The 25,461-nt window shown below is 40.1% G+C and overlaps 1 protein-coding gene across 1 annotated transcript in view; it reads left to right on the plus strand.

Annotated features, from left to right (window-relative positions):
* Positions 1-25,461, plus strand: part of si:ch73-105b23.6 (fibrillin-2) — a 134,914-nt gene that overhangs the window by 57,635 nt on the left and 51,818 nt on the right. The window contains exons 10-18 of the mRNA XM_043696763.1: positions 615-1,209; positions 4,296-4,406; positions 5,234-5,454; positions 5,572-5,659; positions 7,890-8,177; positions 12,285-12,530; positions 13,551-13,703; positions 16,685-16,863; positions 20,538-20,730. Of these exons, the coding sequence (XP_043552698.1) occupies positions 615-1,209; positions 4,296-4,406; positions 5,234-5,454; positions 5,572-5,659; positions 7,890-8,177; positions 12,285-12,530; positions 13,551-13,703; positions 16,685-16,863; positions 20,538-20,730 (2,074 nt within the window). The remainder of the gene's footprint in view (positions 1-614; positions 1,210-4,295; positions 4,407-5,233; positions 5,455-5,571; positions 5,660-7,889; positions 8,178-12,284; positions 12,531-13,550; positions 13,704-16,684; positions 16,864-20,537; positions 20,731-25,461) is intronic.

The following is a 25,461-nucleotide window of genomic DNA, read 5'->3' on the forward strand; positions in this document are numbered from 1 at the left end:
TCCATTTGCAGCTGTTTCTCACAAGGCAGGGTTCGACAAACGGGAAACTTCCAGATTCGCTGAACGTGGCTATGGAGAAACAGCCCGATTGGTTGGGTTTTCATTATGAGGAGGCAGGTGCAGCTGGAAATTTCCTGACTCTGCACATTTGCCTCAGGTGTAAAAATTTGACCTAAAATTCTCAAAGAGGTAAATTTAAATTGCACACAACGAATAAAATTAGGATTAAACTCTAAAAGTGATATCTGAAATACAGAAGTAATCAAACTTTAATCATGCCAGTTGGATCTAAAAAGACAAAGAAAAACTGATATTTTGAATTTGATTTTTGCTTTTCATGAGCTTTGGTTAATAATAACACTTCAGTTAACTTTAAAGTCAATACGCATATCATTCATCTGTTTTGAGATTTAAATTTTTAATATATTTTCTTTTTCATACACCAACCTACATACCTAATTCACTGTAAAATCTGCTTGATCCAGGCAGATCAATTTGACATGCTCTTAATTATTTGAATAGGCTTGGCTTGTAAATTCGTACCTGTTTCCTTACTTGATATCATTTATGCTTTCACAGAAATGTAAGACTTTCCCTAACATGTTTATTTACAGACAAACACGTTTCAGTGCATTTTGACTACAGATGGAATTTTCTCATTTGCTTTAATGAAATATGCCACAATGCATTGGAACCCTGGCCAGAGATTATTCCAAAGAGTATTAATGGGCTACACAAATGGGAAAGGAATATTTTACAATGATCCCCAAACCCAAAAAAATGAAACTTATGGTTCAAGAGGAAGATACAGGCCAGATCAAGTAATTGGAAACACAGGACTTCGTGGGCAATGGGCTTATCGTCTGGATCTGCAAAACTCCAGTAGGTATAGTAAAACATTCCGGCAAAAGTGCTGGCATTGGTATCTAACTGAACCCCATCCTTCCACCTGGAATACTGATGTACAGTCTTGTCCCTGCCATGAGTCGCAAGCGAAGGAAGATAACCGTTTTATACCAGAGATTATGCTGTTCAATGTTTCAACCCAACAGAAGATGGAAGGAGAAAGGACAACATTTCAGTCTGCATTACCTAATCAGTTCACAGCTGGTCGAAGATGCATCTATAGTTCAGGTTACCTGATTGAGGGAAGAACTGATCGATACTTTATTTTTACCCCAGAAGCAACGACGCTGCAGGACCATATAAGTGAGTATGGATCAAAATTACCTTCAGCTAGTTGATGCTGTTAGGGAGTTACTGTTAGAACACTGCAGTTAGCCTGACTGCCTAAAAAGAGATGAAAAGCTGAATCATTCAGAGTTTCAGTTCCTGACTAACTCTGAGTGATCACTGGAAGTAAATTATTTTCTGGTTGACAGATGATGAGAGATTTGGGATTAACTCTTGCTCTTTGTTTCTTATAACCTGGAAACCGCAGAGTTCCTTCCCTCCATTTGGATTCAATGCCCTCCAAAATCCTCCCTTTCAAACACTCACTATTAATGATTGATTTTACCTCCTATTCCTGTCTACTCTTTTGAGACTTGGTGGTGTGTTGTGCTATGAAAAGTAACTAATGTTGTTACTTTTTTCCGAAACTTAAAATCTCCAAAACTACACAAGTGGGGAGACAGAGAATATTTGATTCTTGCATTGTGCAAGAAAATCTAAATGGCAAAGGCTTCCTGAGCACAAAATTCAAAGCAAGGGGAAATTGACTTTTTAAAAAATTATTTTTGATTCTGTCTTAAATATTTCTAGACAGCCAACTCAAAACTGATCAGCTAACTGTCCTTTCAGTCATATAAATACACAACTCTTCAGAAACTGGATTTTAGGCAAAATCATGTGCAGTTCAACTTCAAATATATTAACGACATGTTATCACAAAAGAACAGCAGAGATCTGATTGATTTAGATTGAGTATAATCTGGTTATATTCACACTTAGAATTATCCCAGATCATTTCACTGCTTCATAAGTTGCCAACCTGACACAGATGTTAAAGTTTGCTTCAATGTGTGTGATTACAGGGAGATTTATAACATGTCTTTCTATACCTGGAGTAAGGTTTTGTTTTACTCTGAATGCTATCCCCTTTAGAAAAAAAACCCTTCCCCGTACAACTGTTGCCTGCTCTAGTTCCAGTATATCTGCTGACTAATATTTGGAGTAGCTGTGCAGTATGTTGCAATTATTTTCATTATTTCTACCTGTGTCACCAATTATGACCATTAGCAACCAGGTAGCAATTGAAGTTTAGGTTAGTCTGATAACTTTCATTAGTCAGACATGACATTTAGGAGTTATTAAGATGGACATTAAATGGACGTTCAACTATTTGGAAACATGTATTTTCCGTATATGGAGTAACAGTTTCAATATTTACAAACAATAAATGATTTTCCTTACTGTCATTAAATAATTCCAAGCAGTGAGTAGAATCTTCCAGACCCTGAAATAGTGGACCCATGGTAGTCAGCCTCGACCTGCCTTGGCTGCAATTATTTCAGCTCCAGGTGGGATGAGAAAGCGTGGATCCACCCATCTAGCTAACCATTATGAACAGGTTGTCACTTGGCATGCAAGTGTTCTTTAATGTGTTCAAAGTTTGTGAGAAGATTTGTAGCTCGGGTGCTCGTTGTTGTGGTTCTGTTCGCTGAGCTGGGAATTTGTGTTGTAGATATTTCATCCCCTGTCTAGGTGACATCCTCAGTGCTTGGGAGCCTCCTGTGAAGCAGTTCCAGCCGTTCGGAGAATTCACCACAAAGGTATACAGGAAAGGCACACACACAGACCAAGTCCTGAACTATGAAAGCAATCACCCCAACACACACAAAAGAAGTTGCATCAAGACACTATTCAAAAGGGCCACAACACACTGCAGTACACCAGAACTGCAAAATGAGGAAGAAGAACACTTATACAATGTATTCGCCAAAAACGGATACCCCCGCAATTTCATCAACAGATGCCTAAGGGAAAGTCACCGGAACGAGGACATGCCGCAACCCAAAGGACTAGCCACACTACCATACATCAAGAGCATTTCCGAACTGACAGCCAGACTACTGCGACCACTAGGACTCATAACAGCACACAAACCAACAGCCACTCTCAGACAACAACTCACCAGAACGAAGGACCCGATACCCAGAGAACAGCCAGGGAATTCCTAGAGGCATGGCACTCATCCACAGATTCAATCAATAAGCACATCGACCTGGACCCAATATACCGACCACTGCAATGAACAGCTGGAACTGACAACCAGAAGCAGCAGATTCAAACCACTATAAATGCCGGAGGAAAGATCACAGAAGCGTGTCACAGGAGGCTCCCAAGCACTGATGTCACCTAGACAGGGGACGAAATGTCTGCAACACAAATTCCCATTTCTTTAATGTGCACTAATCTGCGCACAACTGAGGGACTGAATCTCAGATAGGGATAATGGCCATGAAAGGCCAATCCCTGCCCCACTGTTCCAAAGCCAAAATCCACCCCCCACCCTGCTCCATAAGCAACACTCACCTTTCCCACCAGCAAACCTCCATCCCAGGAGTCCGGAAAGTACTTTAGCAGCAGTAGCCACAGCACTGCCAATTTCTGGAGCTGATGGCCTCTGATTTTGGTGGCCAGATCTTCTTTGTCCCAGGTCTTAACTCCAGTAGAAGGCCCACCAACAAGCCATCAGGTTCCTGATTACCAAAGATCCATCTTCGCAGGCTTCCCTCCTCCAAGTATTCCTGCTTTCTCGAAAACCAAGAAGATCCTGGTCCGAGTAATCTAAATTTTGGCTCTAGGAGGATGCTGCAATTTGAAAACTTTCACAGTCACGTTTCAATTGTGGAATACTGAGCTTTGATTATAAGAAATATCCAAACAGCTAAACTTTTGTTGACTTCAGCTAATGAACCTTTCTCTCTATAAGAGAGACATAATGGCCTTGGCGATTGCACAATTAAACTTTATCAATATTTATAAGACTTATTGTATTTTGTTGAGTGTTATTTTTAAATGAGAAGGTAACATGGATGACCTGAAGAAGGTCTTATGTTCAATGGAATTAAGGAGGACCAAGGATTTGCCGCCAGTGCTAATATTTATTTTGTTTCCATTACTGGGATGGTATCTAGTATTCCAAATTGTCAACTCCCGCCTTCCCTAAAAACAAGACGCAAAGTTTATCGCTGCAGAGCTTCTTGGGTAATACTTTGTATTTCATCTTTCTCTGTAATAATCCAAATGCTTTGACTTGTAATCATAATGCCTGTACTATTTATTAACAGAAGGAGATTTGGAACCTTTTGAATGGTGTTGCACAAAATCTTCCTTATGCAATTTGTATTATGCGAAACGGCCTATTGATAAGTGTGAGAATTATACTTCATTGGGTTTAGGTAAGCAATAATATCTTGCATATGACTTGTGGCTAGTTGTGTTGAGAGTTGTGTTTAATTAAATCAGATTCAGTGTTTTGCAAATGTTATTTCCTTTTTGCCAATTGTTTCCTTTTACAATAATTCATTGAGTTCCAACTGAGAGAGCAATGGGTAAGTCAAAGAGCTGTTAGTCACTAATACCATAATCACCCTGAAGAGTTCTGAAACTGCAAAACAACCGTCTCCCTTAGGAAAGTAGAATAATTAATTTATTGCATTCAACCTCATGAACAGCTTTAACACATCCACCCAATCATGGAAATCAAATTGAATGCATTAGTAGTTGTAAGGTACAGACTCAGACCCCTCAGCAGGAGTTATCATAAAACAAGCCAGCAAGCAGGCAGCAAAATCAATGTTTTGGTTCCCATTGATGTGTTTTTCTCTCTATACTCTTCCCTTATAACCCTTCCTGATTAAATGGATTGATGCATGGCATCTTGAATAGCCATTCTTCATGAATGAGGTGGGAGAGTGTTGATTGACTATGTCAGTAATGGGATAATCGTGGGAATAACGTGGATATCTCCACTTATTCTTTCAATAGTGTGCATGTTTCAACAGGACCCACTGCATTGGCATCAGGAGCAAGGGTCCTACTTGATTTCATTTCATTTCATTAGCCCTGAGACCAAATGTCAACACTCATATTTACCCAGGTAATTTCAGCCAACCCAGTCTAGACTACAGATAAACACAGGCCGATTAAAAACATAATTTATCTTTTAAATGTCAAAGTATGTAATATATGGATAAATACTTGTAAAAAATTGCTTATTATTAAGGTCAAGTCTATGGAACGCTGCATATGAAAACATTTGATGGAGTTGATTACATATTTCATGGACTTGGTGAATACGTCATTGTCAGGCTGTCATCAACCAAAGGACATAACATATTTACTCTTCAAGGGCAAAGTTACCTAACAATCAGGAACAACACCTTTATAAACATAGTGGCCTTTGTAAAGTTTGCTGCATTTTATCAGGGGATGGTAAGGATGAAAGTAAGTACTTCATTCTCAGAATTAAAAAGTTTAAAATACTTTTTTTTGAAGCAGTCACCAACAGTGTTGCTATCTTCAGTCTTAAACTAAAGACGGACCTTTTCTCATTTCAATCAGGTAGAATGGGGATGCTCCAAGTCTGGAAAGGAACTTTCTGTTACAGTAAATGATAAAGATATCAGATTGCACAAAGGTGAAGATTTAGGTGAGAATTTGTAAAAAGCCCAATGAAAGTGTTACAAGTGCTGATCTATTAAATATCTATTTCTGCTCAAAGACATTAATTGTAAATATCATATCTCAACAAGTCAAAACTGTAATATTATTGTAAATACACATTGACAGACTTGTAAAGAAATACATTTTTACAACAATATACCTCAGATAAGAAATTGGGCTCATCATCAGTTACTTTTGGGTGTTACTAATGCTGCTTGAGCTCCAACATGGTATTATTGGCACATACACATTTCTGTGACAAATTAAGGATATATTGGGCTAAATCCTTCAGACTTTGAAAACTTTCAGCAGGCCAGACCAATTTTAGGTCCCAGGCTTGTTGGTGACAATAATCTACCTTTGAGGGTAATTTTTCAGGAGGAGCCCAATTAAAGTGCCACTTCTGGCAATGCCATCCAATTTGGCACAGTGACCAGGTTGTGAAGGCAAGAGAGTAAATCAGTGTCTGAGACGACAAGACTGGCTGACATCCTTCACCGTGAACTTAGGCAGAGTGCCATTGGTGTGCCTGGCATGTGAGAGGGCTGGGCAAAATGGAGGAGTGAAGGGACTAGCCATAAGATGCAAGATCAACAATTGGCCATTCACATCACTGAGTCTGCTCTGCCACTGAATGATGGCTGATCTGATTATCCTCAACTCCATTTTCCTGTCTTTTCCCAAAAACTCTTGATTCCCTTAATGCCTTAAAAGCTGTCCATGTCATCCTTGAATATTCTTAATCTTGACAGCCTTCACTTGGTAAAGAAATCCACAATTCCCAATTCTCTGAGAGATGAAATTTCCCCTCATCTCTGTCTTCAATGTGCAATCCATTTTCCAAGTAGGTTTACAAGAATGATAGACTTTAGGAATTAAGTTATGAGGAGAGATTACACAAATTAGGCCCATTTTCTCTCAAATTTAGAACCTAAGGGGTGATCAAACTCTTTAAGACATTAAAGGAAAAATCAAGGTAGATGAGGATAAACTATCTCCACTGGTTGGGATTTCTAGAAGTAGGAGCTTAGTCTGAGAATTGGAGCCAGACCATCCGGGAGAGATGTTAGAAAGCACTTCTACACACAAAGTTTGGTAGATGTTTGGAATTCTTTCCCACAAACAGCAGTGGATGCAGGATCAGGGATTGTTAATTTTAAATCATGTAATTGATTAAATTTTTCTTAAGCAAAGGTATTAAGGGATATGAGCCAAAGGCAGGTGTACAGAGTTAGCCACGGATCAGTCTTGATCTCATTGAATGTTGGAACAGGCTTGAGGGGCTGAATGGCTTACTCCTGTTCCTGTGCTTCTAAGTATAAGTGGATGGCTTTTAGATGATTTGGAGCTATGGACTGTGCATAATGGAAGGTTAGCTGGCAATAATACCTGCTTTGTCCATAGGTTTGTGATCAGTAATTGATGACAGAGACTTTCTGTCTGCCAACAACGATGTGATTGGTTCCCAGGCAGCTGAACAATTTGGGGCTGTAAACTAAGTAGTGAAAATCCAACATAACTTGCAGGAGGTGGCTTGTTGTAGTTACAAGAGATTACAGTCCAATCTGTTTGAAGTTTCTTTGACATCTGTCGGTGTTACATCCCATTGGTTCCATGCAGTTTTATTTATATCTGCAGTTATTGTCTCTTTGCAATCATCTTTTGACAAAGGGTTAAAAATATCCACAGTTATTTTATGTTCTGACACCTATGGTCATGATATTTTAAATGGTGCAAGCCATTCATGTTGTTTGCCTTCTGCTGATGCTTACAGCCAATCAACAGGGCAGATCCCATTGGCTGAAGGCAAAGATCATTCAAATGATCAGAAAGCATGTGACTGATGTTACCTGCACTCCAGTCAACAAGTAGTTGCTAATTGCTGCTTACAATCTTTACAGTGTGCATTGTAGCCTTCAATATATCTAACATGAGGGTGGTCTATACATCCCACCTGCATACATGTAACGCCAGTCTGAATTATATAGTATAAATTAATCTGGTGTATTATAGATCTTACATTATTCACTTAATAATTTGTCATTGTAATGTGTATTTACAAAACCTATTCCATTACATCTTGCGTACGTCTTCATTAAAAAGCCATTGAATTGAAGATTCAGTCATTTGCCATTTTCATCAACTTCTGATAACAAGATTTGATACCTACAGTTTAGATGAGTTTTTGTAAATGTCCCTTTCCTTTTTTTTCACAGAAGTATACCATTTCAGTCATAACCAGTTGGCCCTGGTGTGTAAAAAGGGGACAAGATGCTCTGCAGTTTATTTTTCAGGACTACAGGTTACAGTGGAGATTGGCATAGGTGGCTTCCTCCAGGCAACAGTCCATTTGCCACATTCCTTCTACAACAGAACTCTTGGCCTCCTTGGTTTGTGGAGCAGTACATCAGCAGATGACCTTTTATTTCCAAATGGAGATCAACTAAAGTTCCAAGCTGGCAGTTTTCCAACTGAAGCGGAAATATATAAGTTTCAACAATCCTGTAGGTCTTTGTAGTCATTATAATAGAGATTACAAACTTTAGTCTTATTTCACTTTAGACACCTCAATGTCCCACATGTCTGTTTCATGGGCATCAGCATCATATTGTAGCTCATTCAAATAGGCATTGCTTTTGTGTGACCCTGAACAGTAAAAGTAAGAAAGCTATTGATGGTGTACAATACTGAGCCAAACTCAGTCTTAGGGTCATAGAGTCTCAACAGTGCAGAATGAGGCTATTAAGTCTATCGAGTCGGCACCAACCCTCTCAACAGAATCCCACCCTATCCTTATACCCTGCGTTTACCATGACTAATCCACCCAATTCCATCCTTGCCTCAGTTCATCTGTTACCATGCCTTTGAACCTCTCTGTATAACTACTTTGAAGTACTCCTAGCCAGACTTATCTTCCATCCACCATAAATTTAAACTCGTCCTAAACTTTGCTGCCTGAAGCTTTCTTTTACCAAACCCTGTTAGCCCATCACCCTGACCCACAATGGATTCTGGTTAAGCAGCTTATTGATTTTAAATTCCCATCCTTGTTTCCAAATCTATCCATATTTTTTCCCATGCTGTATGTCTGTAACTGTCACTAAACCTAAACTCTTTGAGATATCTTCACCCATCTGATTCTTATAACTTGAGCATCCTGGATTTTAATGGCTTCAACACTGGTGCGCTTGTTTTCTACTTAAAACCTACTGATTGACTAAAAGCTTTGGTCATCTACCCCAATATCTCCTCCTGTGACTCAGCATCAGATTTTAGTAATTTCCCGGTGAAGTACCTTAAGAAGTATTACTCTGTTAAAGGTGTCATTATCAATAATTCACCTATGCTTTTGATCCATCTCTTTCTTCCCAGTTCCAACCAACAATTCTTACTAAAATGCATCAGCATCTTCGTTTATGCAATTTTAGCATTTTATTTAATTAAAGAACAATACTTTACATGTAAATTAAACTACCTTAGTTTCCCACCATCATACAGTGTCTACGGTTAAGGATTTTGGGAAGATTAATTTCTTTTCAACCCTCTGACTACATGGCTTTGAAATGACCTACAAAGCACCGTCAGGATGTTTCACCATCTCTCCTGCATAAACCCACAATTCCCCAAAACCACACAGATGAAGACGTACTCTGGAAGAATTGCGGGCACCTCTGTGTTGATGCTGACATCCCATATATGATGCTGACATGCTGACCCTGCAAAGTTTAAATAGATTGGTATTACACATAATAGGGTTTGCTTTAAAAGGAAATCTAATTGAAATTAGAAAATGAAAGCTTAAAAGTGTAGGATCTAAAACCAGTCTTAAGTTCCAGAAAAGCCATGATTAATTTTAGGTTTGGTCATGATGAATTTAATTAATCAGAACTTAGGTAATATTTACACATGTACATTCATTCATGAATTGACAAATTTATTTCAAATTTAGTTGACATAAACTTCTGAACTTGCAGTTTGAAAGTTATGCAAAGTGAATGGAATCATCTGAACAACTCTTGTTTCATACAAGGAGCTTTGGTGCACAAAGTTGTAAATTTTCACAAATTTTAAAGTAACAGCTACAGTGTTGATGGGACTGAAGATAATGTAAAGCTTACATGTTTTCAGAATAGATTCAAGCATCTTTGTAAAGGCTGTGGGCTGGATATTACATGCACCCACCAAATGTGCTTCCAATGTGGACAAGTAAAATGGCCAACCCATCACCATCCCATCCAATCCCTAGCTCACCTCCATGTATCTGGGGCTAGGCAGATACTGAAATTGGCAGACCACCAACCATATATGTGTAAATAATTAAAGGTCATAGAGTCATAAAACATGGAGATAGACCCTTTGGTCGAACCCATCCACATCAACCAGCTTTCCCAAACTAAACTATTCCCATTTACCTGCAATGGCCCATTTCCCTCTAAACCTTTCCTATTCATGAGCCTGTCCAAATGTTCTTTAAATGTTTTAAGTGTGCATCTATCTATGAACTTGTTAAACACTCAGTTGATCTAAATATATCCTCCCTGTGCCATATACCAGTTGACATTGATAGCTGGACAGGAATGTGCAGTCCATTTCTTTCTAAGGTTTTAAAGTGGTGAGTGAGAAAGTGAGGTATTAGATTTGGACAGTGTGATTTGCCCATCAAAGTCAATTCCCAAAGAGATGGTGGCTACCCTTACTTCCCATCACCTACACTTCAACACCTAAGACTCCAAGCCCCTTGCCATCCTTTGTAAGGTGGAAAACATTCCCCACCCAATACCTCCTGCTTTCCTGAGACCAGGCTTTCATTACACCTTCATTGTGGCCTGCTCCCATTGTAGGCAACACCTCCAACTGAGCTCTGGATGAGTTTTACTAGGATGAGTGGATGTGCTGACCTATCAAGTTAGCCAGCAGCTCCAGAGGGTTTCTCTCTCCTCACTGAGGGACAGAGGTCTAACTCTTCAGTACAGTATGGTAGTGGCCCAGGCTTCATTTTGGTCCATTCACTCACTGCCATTCTTTTCTTCTGCAGTCCCCATATTTTTAAATGTTATAAGTTTATCTCTGCACCCACAGTAAAGCAGGATATGCCTATTAGGTAATAACTGTTAAGTAAGAGAAAATTAGATCTATAATATTGGTATAGGAATTTTCAAAAAGTTCTCACTGTCTTGAACTGAGAGAAGGTAATTTCACCTGAATTGTAATCAAATTTGTCTCTGCTACATTTTAGTTTATAAAAGATAACATATATGATGTTTAAGATGCAGTAATCATTTTTAAATAGTATCCTAGATAATAAAATTATTGAATTAATTACTGGGTAAAGCCTTTTGTAAGGAGTGGTACAAATGGATAAGAGAAACATGGTGGTGGATCTGACAAAAATATGGGCTATAAATTCTGACTTTTCCAGCAAGGCTCACATTGTATGTGAGAATTTTTTTTAAATTAAGGAATATTGTTAGAGGGCTGATGGGTTGAGGTATTCTCTAGATAAAGTACTAATAGGTTTTCTTGTGGTCCAAAAAAAGTCACCATTTCCTTCTCATAAGATAAAGAATGTGCATTTTTAGGACATTAGGTTAGTACATCTTTTTTTGAATTTTGCTTCCTTTCACTGTCATCAGTGTAAAGAGGATTTGTAAAAGTGTGGAGAATAAACCATGAATAAATAAATGTTAACAAGTTGTTAAAATTTGTTGTTACAAGCCATTAATGCTGCAAAGGTTACCTCATTCAACAGCAAAGGGCTTTCCATACAAAATCCCTGGAAGAAGTAATTTTGATTTTTTTTTAAGTAGGAAAGGATAGAGATACAACCATCGCACATCAGAAAAGTTTCTATTTCTATTCAGAATCAAACACCTGTGATGCAGGCACGACTATAGACATAGGGGAGGTTAGCCAAAAGCTACACTGTACATCATAGAGTAAATGGGAATAAATAGAAGAAAGGTAGTGGATAGGGGAGAAATTGTATAAGAGATTCAAAAATGTAAAAGATAGATAGCTTTCAGAATCCTAATTAAACATTATATTCCATGGTGGGTGAACAGCAGAATCGGACAGAGAGTAGCCCAAATCTATGGTTCAGGTTGGAACCAATTACGGTTGAGGTCAAAGGAAGTGAAAATCAGAACAGCTGAAGATTCACCACTGCCCATTTTACATTATTACTCAAAGCCAAAAATTGTAGTTGATAATTTCTATCCATCTGTGTTTCAGGAAGATATTTAGCCCATCATACAAGGTGTCTAATGAACATACCAACATATGAAATAGGAATCAGAGGTAGACCACTTGGTTCTTTAAGCCTGCTCCATCAATCAATAAGATCATGGCTGGTCTATTTGTGTTTCTGAACTCCACATTCTCAACTTCCCTGAGAACCATTGATTCTCCTTTCTAACAAGAATTTACCCACCTCTGACTTAAACTTATTCAATGGTCTTCCTCCACCACCTTCTAAGCAAGAGAATTCCATAGTCTTAATTTCAACATAGTAAAGATGCAAAAGGGTGAAATATCTTAATAGAAACAATAAAGCCTCTGATGTATATGAAGAAAGATTGCTTTTAACTTCTTTCTGGCACTGTACATTTCAGGGCAGGTACCACCTCCGGAAAGTCTTTTCCTTTCACATCAGCCAATGGAAAATTGGAGAACAATTAGGCCAATCTTCACATCAGTACTCCTTGCATCTGCAGATAATAAAACACTAAACAATATCAACAGGACATGTTCTGGCAACGCTGCATGCATTCATGATATCCTAGTTACTAATGATACAAACATTGGATTGCAAACTAAAGATTACTACATGAAGTATGAGAAATCTGCAGTGACTTTTGGTAAGTACGTTATCATTTAGGTAGATGTTGTATAATGAATAAATGCTGTCACTGGCAAGACCTTTACAAAATATTCTGAATAAGATTAATTTTAGACATCTTTAGCAGAATTTTGTTTTGGGAATGTATTTCAAAGTGACAGTGAAGAAATCTGAAGGGTTGACTCTCTGAATATATTTAGCAATATTAGAACATTTTGTAATGTGTATTTGACTTTATGGTTCAGACAAAGCTAGTTTAATCACATGATGTCTTGTTTAGTTCATTCAATAGGGATTTGCTGTAACTCTGTTCAATTGTACTGTATTACAACAGTATTACCTTCTTAAATCATACATTGATTAAGGTGAGAAAATTGTGAAATTGATACATTGGTTATACACAGTGAGAAATATACTAAGAGGAACAATTTTACTCAATTTACATTTAGAGTCATAGAGATGTACAGCACGGAAACAGACTCTTCGGTCCAACACATCAATGCCGACCAGATATCCCAATCTAATCATCCCAACTGCCAGCACCCAGCCCATATCTCTCGAAACCCTTCCTATTCATATACCCATCCAGATGCCTTTTAAATGTTGCAATTGTACCAGCCTCCACCACTTCCTTTGGCAGCTCATTCCATACACGTACCACCCTCTGTGTGAAAAAGTTGGCCGTTAGGTCCCTTTTATATTTTTTCCCTGTCATCCTAACCCTATACCCTCTAGTTCTGGACTACCCCACCCTAGGGAAAAGACTTTGTCTATTTACCCTATCCATGCCCCTCATGATTTTATAAACCTCTATAAGGTCACCCCTGAACCTCCGACACTCCAGGGATAACAGTTCCAGCTTATTCAGCCTCTCCCTATAGCTCAAATCCTCCAGCCCTTGCAACATCCTTGTAAATGTTTTCTGGAAATCTTTCAAGTTTCACAACATCCTTCTGTAGTTACAAGAGTTAACTGTTTAGTATAATGTGAGTCCTTTAGGTTGTGTTGAATTGATACTCTATCTGTTTGTTATTTTTAGGAAACATGCCTCCAACATTTATTGGCCCGTTGTTAATTCGGGTTAAAGTTAATACTACAACAAGGGTTCAATTTACAGCTAAAGACCTCAACAAAGATAAAATCAACTTTGCACTTGTACCACCTACTCCTCAAGGAGCAACAATAAACCCAGGTTGGTAATTATTCATGAAAATCTTTGTGAGTCAGAACTCAATCATTTTATCATGTGGAAGTGAACTTATAACTTATCACCCTTTTTCACGTTGTCCCATCATTACTTCCGGTCACTCAATGTCCTGCCTTTCATTTCTTCCCCATTGGGTACTTCTTATCTTCCTTTCCTATTAATTAGCCACCTCTCACTATTCCTACTGTCTTATCTTCTGCCACCAACTCAGATTTCAACATCCTTTTGATAACTCCACTGTTTATCTCTATCCCTTTCTTGGCCTTCTCCAAAAAATCCATTGAGTTACTTCCCCACCATTGCTGCCTTTTTATTGCAGCAAACCTAACTTTCCATTTTCCTGTCTCACAGAGCTCAGAGAGCACACCAGCAATCGTACTTACCATCCTTCATCCTATTCTACCCATTACTGCTCTCTCAAACTCTGCCAGAAGATCATTCCTTTACAATTGCCTCTGCAATGACCACTCTTTAACATGGTCCTTACAACACACATCATTATTGTAGACAATTCTGCTGACATCACGACTAAGAATAAGGACATGGTTTGCAGGTAGCAATAACTTGACATTACTAAAGCTTTATTGCCTGGCTGTATTTTCACTCACTTATTACACACAAACTGTTGGCATTGGGGCCTTTATTACCAAACTGCGCTTTAAAGTCTGATCCTAGACATCTTATTGAAAAACCTCCATTTGTTGCAGCTCTCTTGCCTCTCCCTAAATCCCTCATTCACAATTCCACACCCCACACATGACTAAACCTATCCAAAGTTTCTCACTGAAACATTTCCACACTTCTGCTCTTCAATGCCCTTTCGTCCAATTTCAATCTCAACTCACTTTGCTCACCCTCTTCTGTCTTTCCTTCTTTCTGTCCTTCCTAAACATCTCACTCATAGTAACTTTCTTCCTCCACACATTGAGGATTTCCACTTTATCTTGCTAGCTCAGGTGACCTCTTTGCTTCAATAGTCTGTGTTATAGATAAGCAGATTTCTGATTATTTCCTTGTATCCCTTAATTTCCACATCACTTTACCAACCCACACCCCTTTCATTTGCAACAGATATTGAAAAACAAACTTGCTCTACAGTGAGTTCTAAAATCTGGCATGAATCCATCCTTGCCCTATATTTCTTGTCATTCTGCCTCTACATGCTGTACCTGGGTTCCATCATCCAAACTCATGGAGTCAGATTCCATATGCATGCTGATCATGCGTCATCTCTCTCCATCCATCAATCACTTTTGTGCCCTCATACTGCTTGTCCAGTCATGGGTGAGATGCAACTTCCTGTGGTCAAACATTGTGAAGATTAAAGACATTATCTTGAGCCTTTACCACAAACTCCATATTTGAGTTACCAATTTCGTCATCCTCCCCAGCAACATTTTGGTTTGAACCAGTTAGTTCACAACCTCAGCACTGGTATTTGACCTCGAGCTGAGCATCTGAACCTATTTTCTCTCCATCATAAAAGCTGCCTATTCAAACTCTGTAGTTTGCATGCCTCCAACATGAACACAGCACAACTGCTGTAGAAATTCTCTTCCATATCTTTGATTTGTCAAGACCTGCCTCTTATGCTTCATGCTCCATCAACTATAGTTCATCCAAAATTCTGTCTGTATCCTATTCATCACTACCTCTTGTTCACCCCTCACTGTTGGTTGTCCAATTTAGAATTCTTATAAATTCCCTCTCATTGCCCCTTTCTGCCTTGTAACCTCTGTGCTCCTTAACAACAGTCCCCTCCCTGCCATGGCTAACCCCTCTCCTCCCACCCCAGAACTTTGTTTTAGCTAACCGTATTATTCATTGCAAATATGAGTTTTCATGGTTCTCATTGTTCTTATATTGATGCACATCAAAATCTAATTCTATTGCCATTATTGGTGCAAATCTTACCATTTTACTCAATGGCGTTTCTCTGGAAATATGGAAAATGTCACTGCATAGTAATGGTTTCTTAGGATGTGTGTTGTGAGCATTCCTGGGGAAGTTTAATACGTATTTAGCCTATATTTGTCTTTGATATTTATGACTTGTCAATGCATGATCTAATCACTGGGAAAGCATTCTGCTGTCTTGAACTAACATTCATCATGTTGTTATCTACGGAATAAAATAGACTATAAATGAAGAGTGGTTTGATAAAGTGCCATGTCAAACAATTATGAAAATTCAGGCATACTGGACAGTATTCTTGATAGCTGAACCTACTACAGCTTCTTCCTTGTGCTGAGCTCCATCTCTCTCTTTCTCTCTCTCTCTCCCTCTCACTCTCCATTTCCACTGTGACCACTACTATTTAACCCACATTAAACACTGTAAGTTTGCTCTATACACCAAATGATGTCCATTTAAGAAAAATGACCCTATTTAAGGGGTTGGTGGGTTTTCCCCACTGGCATTACACTACTACAAACCAAACCCACCCACAATATTTAAGGAAGATAAAAGGGTGATGAGTTTGCAGTAAAGAGAGAATACGAGTAATGGAGTTCAAATTGGCAGACAGTACTCTTTCCAGGTGATTTATTTTCATTTACATAAATTACATGTACTTCGGCACGAGACCAGGATTATCAAAATTTGCCAATGATGCCAAATTACAAGTTGTGGGAACCCATGAGAAAGAAAGCAAGAGATTCTGAAAGATACAAATTAGCATAAAAATGGGCAGTTAGCTATAAATGCAGTTTAGTACACAAAAGTTGGAAATTGCAGATTTTAGGAAAAGAAACAGTGAACAGAGTTATACTCTAGATGATGATAAGTAATATAAATGGAATATTAAAACAAGAGTGTCGTTTTTTGCAATTCTTGTACAAGCATTTACCTCCCAGGAAATTTTAATTTAAACATGATGTAAGTCTCCTTACGTTAATATTGCGGCAATAATTTCTATATGCTGATCACTTATTTTTGTATATTTGATGGGTTTTGTAAAAATATAGCCACAGGCCTTTTGACCTGGACACCAAAAACTATCAAGCCAGTTCAACTAACCGTTCAAGTCAATGATGACTTAAGTGGATCATTTCTGAATCCAACTGTCCAGATGTGCAACTGTATGGATGGAGGTGAATGTGATTATGATACAATCCTGCAGGCACACTTTCTGGGGAAACTTCAGGTTAGTCACTTTGCAGGCACCATCTGATTGGTGAGTATGGAAATATTTCTAGAAAAGGAGGTTAAATAATATATTACACTGTTGAAAAGGAATCAATTATTGGTTGGAGCTAAGTAATAAGCACTGAATAGGATGTGGTTTTTGTACACTTACCTTTTCTCTTTATTAAAATACACTATGCAGTCAAGTGTGTTGTCCTATATGGTTCCTACAATTGATTCTACTATGTTCATTGCATGTATTTTTGATTATTTCTAACATAAAAATATTGTTGGATATACGATACTGGCGTTACTTTCTTAATATTTTGTTATTCTCACTCTAACATATATGGGGAAGAAATGAGATTACTCTTGATTTTGGATACGGGACTTGGAAGTCATGGGTTATGAAGAAAATTTATATCACACTCAAAACATTAACTCTGTATCTCTCTCCTCAAATGCTCCCAGACCTGCTGTGCTTCTCCAGTACGACCTGTTTTCATTTGGGATTCTTGTGGCTTCTTCCAATGATTTAAATGTGTGGGTCAGTGCTGAACACACTGCTGATGAGCTGGGTATTCAACAAAATCCAAACAGCATATGTGACAGATGTATTTTTCAGCTGGCCTGCTTCTCTAGCAACCAGCCCCTTTTTAGAGGGAACATGCAATCATTATATCGCATGTTGATGATCTGTGAAAAAACTGGCTACAAAGAGAAACACAGAAAATGAAGTATGAGAAAAGACAGAGGGCTTCCTAATTCCACAAGATGCCTTTGACTGTACAGATATAGCTTTGAAGGAGCTCCATGTCAACTTTGCCTTATACAGGAATCAAAGAGATTCCACTCCTTCAGTAGTAGCTGGTTGCAACCAGAGGCAGGGGACGATGCAGAGTCAGGTGTGTGGTGCTGGAAAAGCACAGCAGGTCAGGCAGCACCAAGGAGGAGCAGAATCGACAGGCAAAAGCTCTTAATCAGGAATGAGGCTTGAGGGCCAGGGAGGCTGAGAGGGGGGGGGGGGGGGGGGGGAAAGTAGCTGGGAATGCAATAGGTCGATGAAGGGAGGGGAGAAGGTGATAGGTCAGAGAGGAGGGTGGAGCAGAGAGCTGGGAAAGGTGATGGACAGGTCAGGAGGGTGGTGTCAAGTTGGAGACTTGGGACTGGAATAATGTGGGGGGAAGAGAAATGTGGTAACTGTTGAAATCCACATTGATCCCGTGTGGTTGCAGAGTCCCAAGGTGGAATATGAGGCGTTCTTCCTTCAGGTATTGGGTGGTAATGGTTTGGCGGTGCAGAGGCCCAGGACCTGCATGTCCTTGGTGGAGTGGGAGTTGAAGTGTTTAGCCATGATGTGGTTGGGTTGGTTGGTGCGGTTGTCCCAGAGATGTTCTCTGAAATGATCTGCAGATTGGCATCCTGTCTCCCCGATGTAGAGGAGACCACATCGGGTGCAATGGATATAGTAGATGACATTGGTGGAGATATAGGAAAATTTTGTAGGAGTGGAAGGATCCTTTGGGACCTTGGATGGAGGTGAGGGGAGTGGTGTGGGCGTAGGTTTTGCACTTCCTGTGCTGGCGGGGAAGGTGCCGGGAGTGGGGTGAGGGTTGGTGACAGGTGGGGGGGGGAGGGGGGAAGGATTTGACAAGGGAGTCACGAAGGGAATGATCTCTCCAAAATGCTGATAAAGGTGGGGAGAGAAATATATCTCTGGTGGTCGGGTCCGTTTGTAGGAGGCGGAGGTGGTGAAGGATGATGCGATGTATACAGAGGTTGATGAGGACCAGGGGTGTTCTATCCTTGTAGCGTTGTGAGTGGCGGGGTTCAAGGGCAGAGGTGTGGGAAGTAGAAGAGATGCACTGGAAGGCATCGTCGACCATGTGGGAAGGGAAATTGCACTCTTGGAAGAAGGAGGCCATCTGGGATTTTCTAAGGTGAAATTGGTCATCCTGTGAACAGATGCGGCGGAGGGGAGGAATTGTGAATAAGAGATGGCATTTTTACAGGAGGTAGGGTGGGAGGAGGCGTAGTCTAGGGAGCTGTGTGAGTCAGTGGGTTTGTAGTAGATGTCCGTGGTTAGTCGGTCACTGTTGATGGAGATGGAGAGGTCCAGGAAGGGGAGAGAGGTGTCCAAGATGGTCCAGGTGATTTTGAGGTTGGGGTGAAAGATGGTAGTGAAGTTGATGAACTATTCAACCTCCTTGTGAGAGCACGAAGTAGCACTGATACAGTCATCGATGTAGCGGAGGAACAGGCGAGGGGTGGTGCCGGTGTAGCTGCGGAAGATGGAGTGTTCCACGTATCCGTCGAAGAGGCAGGCATAGCTGGGTCCCATGGTTTCCCCTTTAGTTTGGAGGAAGTGGAAGAATTGGAAGGAGAAGTTAAGTGTGAGGACCAGTTCAGCCAGGCAGATGAGGGTGTCAGTGGAACGGTACTGGTTGGGATGGTGTGAGAGGAAGAAATGGAGTGCTTGGAGGTCTTTGTCATGGCAAATGGATATGTATAGGGACTGGATGTCCATGGTGAACATGAGGCAATGAGGACTGGGGAAATGAAAGTCTTGCAGGAGGTGTAAGGCGTGGGTGGTATCCAGAATGTAGATGGAGAGTTCCTGGATTAAGGGGGTACAGGAGGGTGTCAGGGTCTGCAGAGATGAGTTCTGTGGGACAGGAACACGCTAAGACAATGGATCGACTGGGGATGTCAGGTTTGTGAATCTTCAGTAGAGGGTAGAATGGGGCAGTGCGGGGGTCACGGACAATGAGGTTGGAGGCTGATGGGAGATCCCCAGAGGTGATGAGGTTGTGGATAGTCTGGGAGATGATGGTTTGGTGATGGAAGGTGAGGTTGTAGTCGAGGGGGCAGTAGGAGGAAATGTCCATGATTTGGCACCTGCCTTCAGCGGTGTAGAGGTTGGTGCACCAAACTACCACAATGCCCCCCTTGTCTGCTGGTTTCATTGTGATGTTGGGGTTGGAGTGGAGGGAGTGGAGGGCTGCGCGTTGAGGGCGGGATGTTGGAGTGGGTGAGGGGGTCTATGTCACGGCGGCAGTTAGAAATGAAGAGGTCAAGGGCAGGTAACGGGCCAGTACGGATGTCCAGGTTGCAGGGATCCTGCAACCAAATGAGATCAATATGGATTTCAGCAGTTTCCCCATTTCCCCTCCCCCCACATTATACCAGTCCCAAGCCTTCAGCTTGGCACCTCCCTCCTGACCTGTCCATCTTCCTTCTCATCTATCTGGTCCACCCTCCTCTCTGACCTATCACCTTCTTTCCCACCTTCACTTACCTATTGCATTCTCAGCTACCTTTCCCCTAGCCCTACCCCCCTCCCATTTATCTCTCAGCTCCCTGGCCCACAAGCTTCATTCCTAATGAAAGACTTATGCCCAAAATATCGATTCTCCTGCTCCTTAGATGCTGCCTGGCCTGCTGTGCTTTTCCAGTACCACACTCTCGATTCTGATCTTCAGCATCTGCAGTCCTCACTTTCTCCGAGGGAATGACGCAGGTCAATGCTTGGTAGCTTGACAGTAATCATTGTGGTTTTATTCTGCAGCATCTGCTTTGAGCTGAGATTAGAAACTTTATGTAGGAGGAATTGGGTTCAAATCTACCTTCACCCACCAGTGTTTAACCATAACAAGAATACAGATGGCCAGCATTGTTCTCCTTTCATTTCAGATTGTCGGATGTATATGCTCAGAGCTGTTTTCAGGAGAGTTCTGCTCAGAATATCAAGATCACTGTAAAGGGCAGCCTTGTTTCCCAGAACTGAAATGCATAAACCAAATCAGTCCACAGCTTTTCCAATGTGGTACATGTCCATCTGCAACCATTGCAAATGGGAAAGAGGGATACAAATGTTTTTTACATGGTGAGAAATTATTAAGAAATACTTTTACATTAAATTCATTGGATTAAAGTGAGGATATGTTTATGGAGCAAAGATTAAATAGAAATAAAATATCACGGGCATTAATGATCCATCTCTTCAACTTGTTATTTTATAGATCCATGTTGACCTTCATGGTATTTCCATGACACATATTTCTTTCTAACCTTCTTTCTGCTCATCTCCTTTTTTTCTGATTTTGTTTACTGTCTCTTTTGCTTGGCCTTTTTATTGTCTGTTCACTTTTGCTGAGCTCCCAAATTTTCTCTGCTGGCTGTAGTAAGATAAATCTGCAACATTAGCACTGATCGGTCTTACTGCCAGGAGTGATTTCTGAGTTGGTCACTGATGCTTTTCCTCTCTTTTCTTGCTCCCTGTTTTTTAGATTAGATTAGATTAGATTTCTTATAGTATGGAAACAGGCCCTTTGGCCCAACAAGTCCACACTGGTAGGCTTTCACTCCATTTCCTGTCTTCATAACATCTTCTGCTTTCTCTGTCTGTCACTTACACTTAAGGCAAGATAAAATGTCATATTGATGATGTTTTACATTGTTAACTGTATATATATCATTTCATTATCTCATTGGTACCTAGAAATACATGTGTTAAATATAAGGAAAAGGTTGCGAATTAAATCAGTCACTTTTTTGAAAGGAATGTTTGGTTGACAGTACCACAGGAGAAAGGAAAGAAAGAAGGAGCACACAAAGTTATTGCTGACATTGGAACCAATGACACAGATAAACGTATGTTTAAATTTGAATTGAGGGAGTTTAGGTTAGAGTTAGGCACTAGAGTGTAAAAGAAGACCTTACATAATAATCTCTGGATTGATCTCTCTTCCATATGTTGGCAGATTAGGGAGAGGACATTGAGGAAGGTAAATTCTTGGCTGCAAGGAGGGAAGAGTTCAGACACTTGGAAACTGGGTGAGGCTCTACTATAAGCAAAGGTTCACAAAGTAGCATTGAATGAAGTTGATCGCACCTTTTCCAGAGATTCTAAGTAAATCAGCAGAACAATAATCTGGCAGGGGAGGAATGAGGAAAGTCTAATGAAGAAGAGGATCATTAATAAAGATGTTAGATTTTAACAGAAGGTCTCACTGAAACAAATAATGGGAAAATACAATCAAAAGAGAAAAGGAAGGAAAGTGGTCTTGAGAAAGTGAGAGATTAAATCACTATTGTGGAACTGACAAGGGGACAATCTTCCCAACCTACAATTTTGACTACCTTGAAGGACAGGTACAGTACAACCTGCAAGTTCCCCTTCAAGACACACACCATCCTAATTCCAGTTGATTGTTGCTGTGGTAAAATCCTGGAATTCTCTTCAGAACACCACTCTGGATATTGTAGCTACAACACTTGGACTGCAGAAGTTCAAGAAGACCTGGGGTGTTTGTGCATAAACCTTTGAAAGTGACCTTGCAGGTTGAGAAAGTAACTACCAAACTGAAAGGGTCCTGGGCTGTATATGTAAAGTGCAAAAGCATGGAAATTATGATGGACCTGTATATAACATTGAAGTATTATGGTCAATTTTGGGTAGCACAATTTAGGAAGGATGTGAACACTTTAAAGAGAGTCCAGAAAAAAATCCTGCATTGCTTCCAAGGATCAGAAACTTCAGATATTAGGATAAATTGCAGAGGCTGGGGTTATTCTTCTGAGAGAAAAGAAGACTGACAGGAAATTTGAAGGAACTGTTCGGAATAATGAGGGATATAGACAGAATGAATAGAGAGAACGAATTCTCATTGACAGAATGGCAGAAGACAATCACTTATGCTAAATGGTAAAATAACTATGACAAGGTGAGGGAAAAGTTTTGTTATACAAGTACACAATCCTTTATCTGAAATCCTTGGGGCCAGTTGTTTCTCGGAATTCGGAATTTTTCGGACTTTTGAATAAATGACGTTTTCACAGTGAAATAAAAAAAATTACCTAACAGCAGATGCACGTGCAAATAGTCCGAGCTCTGAGACGCAATTGATGCCTGCAAGTGCTGGGCCACGCCGCTATGTCACATCTGAGTGACGGGGTTCGAGTGGGTGTGGAGTTAGGTCACCTGTTTGCACGCTAAAATGATGCTCCATACTCCACGAAAAAAAATCGAATTTTGGAGCTTTTCCGATTTTGGAATTTCGGATATAGGAGTATCTGTACTGCAATAATTAGAATCTGGAATACACTGCCTGAAAGTGTAGTGGAGACAGCTTCAATTACAACTTTCAAAAGGAGATTGGATAAAACCTGAAGGGGAAAGGTTTACAGGGCTACAAGGAGAAGCCTGCGGAGTGGGACTAATGGCATTACTGTTGAAGAGAACTGGCAGAGACATGAGGAGCTAAATGGCCCTTTCTATGTGGTAATCATTCATGATTCGACAAGGAGGGGAAAAGTTAAACTGTAGTGTTAATGAGAGCAAAGGACAGTTCTAAAATGGAAGAATGCAGTGGGATTTAAGACAAAATCCAAATGGATAGAACAGAGTTAACATATGGATAATAATAACACATATGACTAGAACCAAGTAGACAAGAAAATTTGACTGATCTCAGCATGATTCAGGTCAGCAAAAGTGGAGATGATATATAAGCAGAAATTTAAACACAGCACAGTGGTTATGAATCTTTAGAATTTGCTCTGTCACAGGGCAGAGTATGTTAAGCTGAAGGTCAATAGATTTCTGATGACCAATGGTTTACAGGTTGGGGATAGGCTGAGTAAAAGGCATTGATTTCTTCAATCAGCCATGATCATATTGAATACTGGGGCAGATCCTGAATAGCCTACTCCTGTTCCTGTTCACCAAGGCTCCTTCCAAACTACAGCCACTTCCATCTAGAAGGGCAAGGGCTGCAGGTGCATGGGAACACCACCAACTGCAAGTTCCCCTCCAAGCCACTCTCCATCCTGACTTGGAAATATATTGTTGATCCTTCACTGTCACTGGGTGAAAACCCTGGAATTCCCTCCCTAGGCTCAACCCACAGCATGTGGACTGCAGCAGTTCAAGACAACAGCTCACCACCACCTTCTCAAGAGCATCTAGGCAATGGCAGTAGATGCTGGCCCAGTCAACAATGCCAAAATGCTGTGAGCGAGTTAAAAAAAAATTCATAAGATTAATTGAAATAAAGGTGATCCATTATGGTTAAAATGGGATTTCTCTCTTTTAGAATTTCTCCAGATTGCTTCATCGATTGATATGTTTCTAACTCAACAAAGAAAGATGCATTGCTTTATTTCATGTTGAGGGCAAATAACAGATATGAATGCATCCGATAGCAGACAAGGGGGGAGTAGCAAACTTAACATAGATAAGTACAGCATTAGAAACAATGAAGTTTCGAAAGAAGAGAAGGAATTAACTGGGCAAAGTTAGTCAGTGTGGAAGGATGAATTCTCCCCACAGCTCATCCTAGTATAAGATCCATTTCGTAGATTTGCTGCGACCTTCCTCTTTTCTGGCAAGGATCTACATGGCCTGCTGGGTCTAGTGTTGGAGAGGACAAAAAACACCTTATAGTCTGACAAGGAAAGAGTCTTGTCTTAAACAGCAACTAGGTACAAATTACCCTGTTAAAAAGTGTGGCACTGGGAAAGCACAGCAGGCCAGACAGCATCCGAGGAGCAGGAGTTGACGTTTCGGGCATAAGCCCTTCAACAGGAATGATCGACTCTCCTGCTCCTCAGATGCTGCCTGATCTGCTGCACTTTTCCAACATCTCACTATCTCCTACAAATTACATTTGGCATTGTTGCTGAGACAATGAGACCTAGATTTTACATTTTACTCATTCATGGTCCAAAACCATAACCCGTGAGGCCATGGTCCATCCTCAAATGGAGCAGTGTTTAATATACTCCTCAGCATTAACACTTTCAGCCACTGACATTATTACATACCAACCAAAAGCTCAATAGATCCAGTTAATAATCGGGGGAATCTTCCTAGCTTTGTGGCCAGTTGCCAGGTCACTTAGGTACAGTTATTGTCAGGAAATCCAATAGAACATAAAACGGAATGGATTATTTTACAGAAATGTACTTGGACCCAACTGGCTTTTCAATAACTGGTGATTATGGTGATTCAAAATGATTTACTCAGATAATCTCTCCACATATTATCTTCAAATATATAAAAGGTTGTAAATCACTACTTTCATTTACAATTTATACATGCTTAATTGTTAATAATACGAATCTCATTTTAAATCTTGATTTCAAACACTTTTAAATGGTATCTTTACTCTTATTTTCCTTTCACTTCCTCTTCAAAGCAATTTTGCTCTTTTGTCTCAGAAGTAATTGACTTCTGTTGAGTGCAGTTTTATAGGTGCATGGCATCACCAAGCAGCTTGCTAAAATGACCATTTCTCATGTATGAAATTAGATAGTTAATCTTAGCAGGCTATTTGATCATTTGGGAACATGGTAGCTAAGTGCTTATAGAGTCATAGTCATAGAGATGTATAGCATGGAAACAGACGCTTCGGTCCAACCTGTCCATGCCAACCAGATATTCCAACCCAATCTAGTCCCACCCTGCCAGCACCCAGCCCATATTCCTCCAAATCCTTCCTATTCATATACCCATCCAGATGCCTTTTAAATGTTGCAATTGTACCAGCCTCCACCACTTCCTCTGGCAGCTCATTCCATGCATGTACCACCCTCTGCGTGAAAAAGTTGCCCC

Source organism: Chiloscyllium plagiosum, chromosome 9 (assembly GCF_004010195.1).
Source record: "Chiloscyllium plagiosum isolate BGI_BamShark_2017 chromosome 9, ASM401019v2, whole genome shotgun sequence".
NCBI lineage: Eukaryota > Metazoa > Chordata > Chondrichthyes > Orectolobiformes > Hemiscylliidae > Chiloscyllium > Chiloscyllium plagiosum.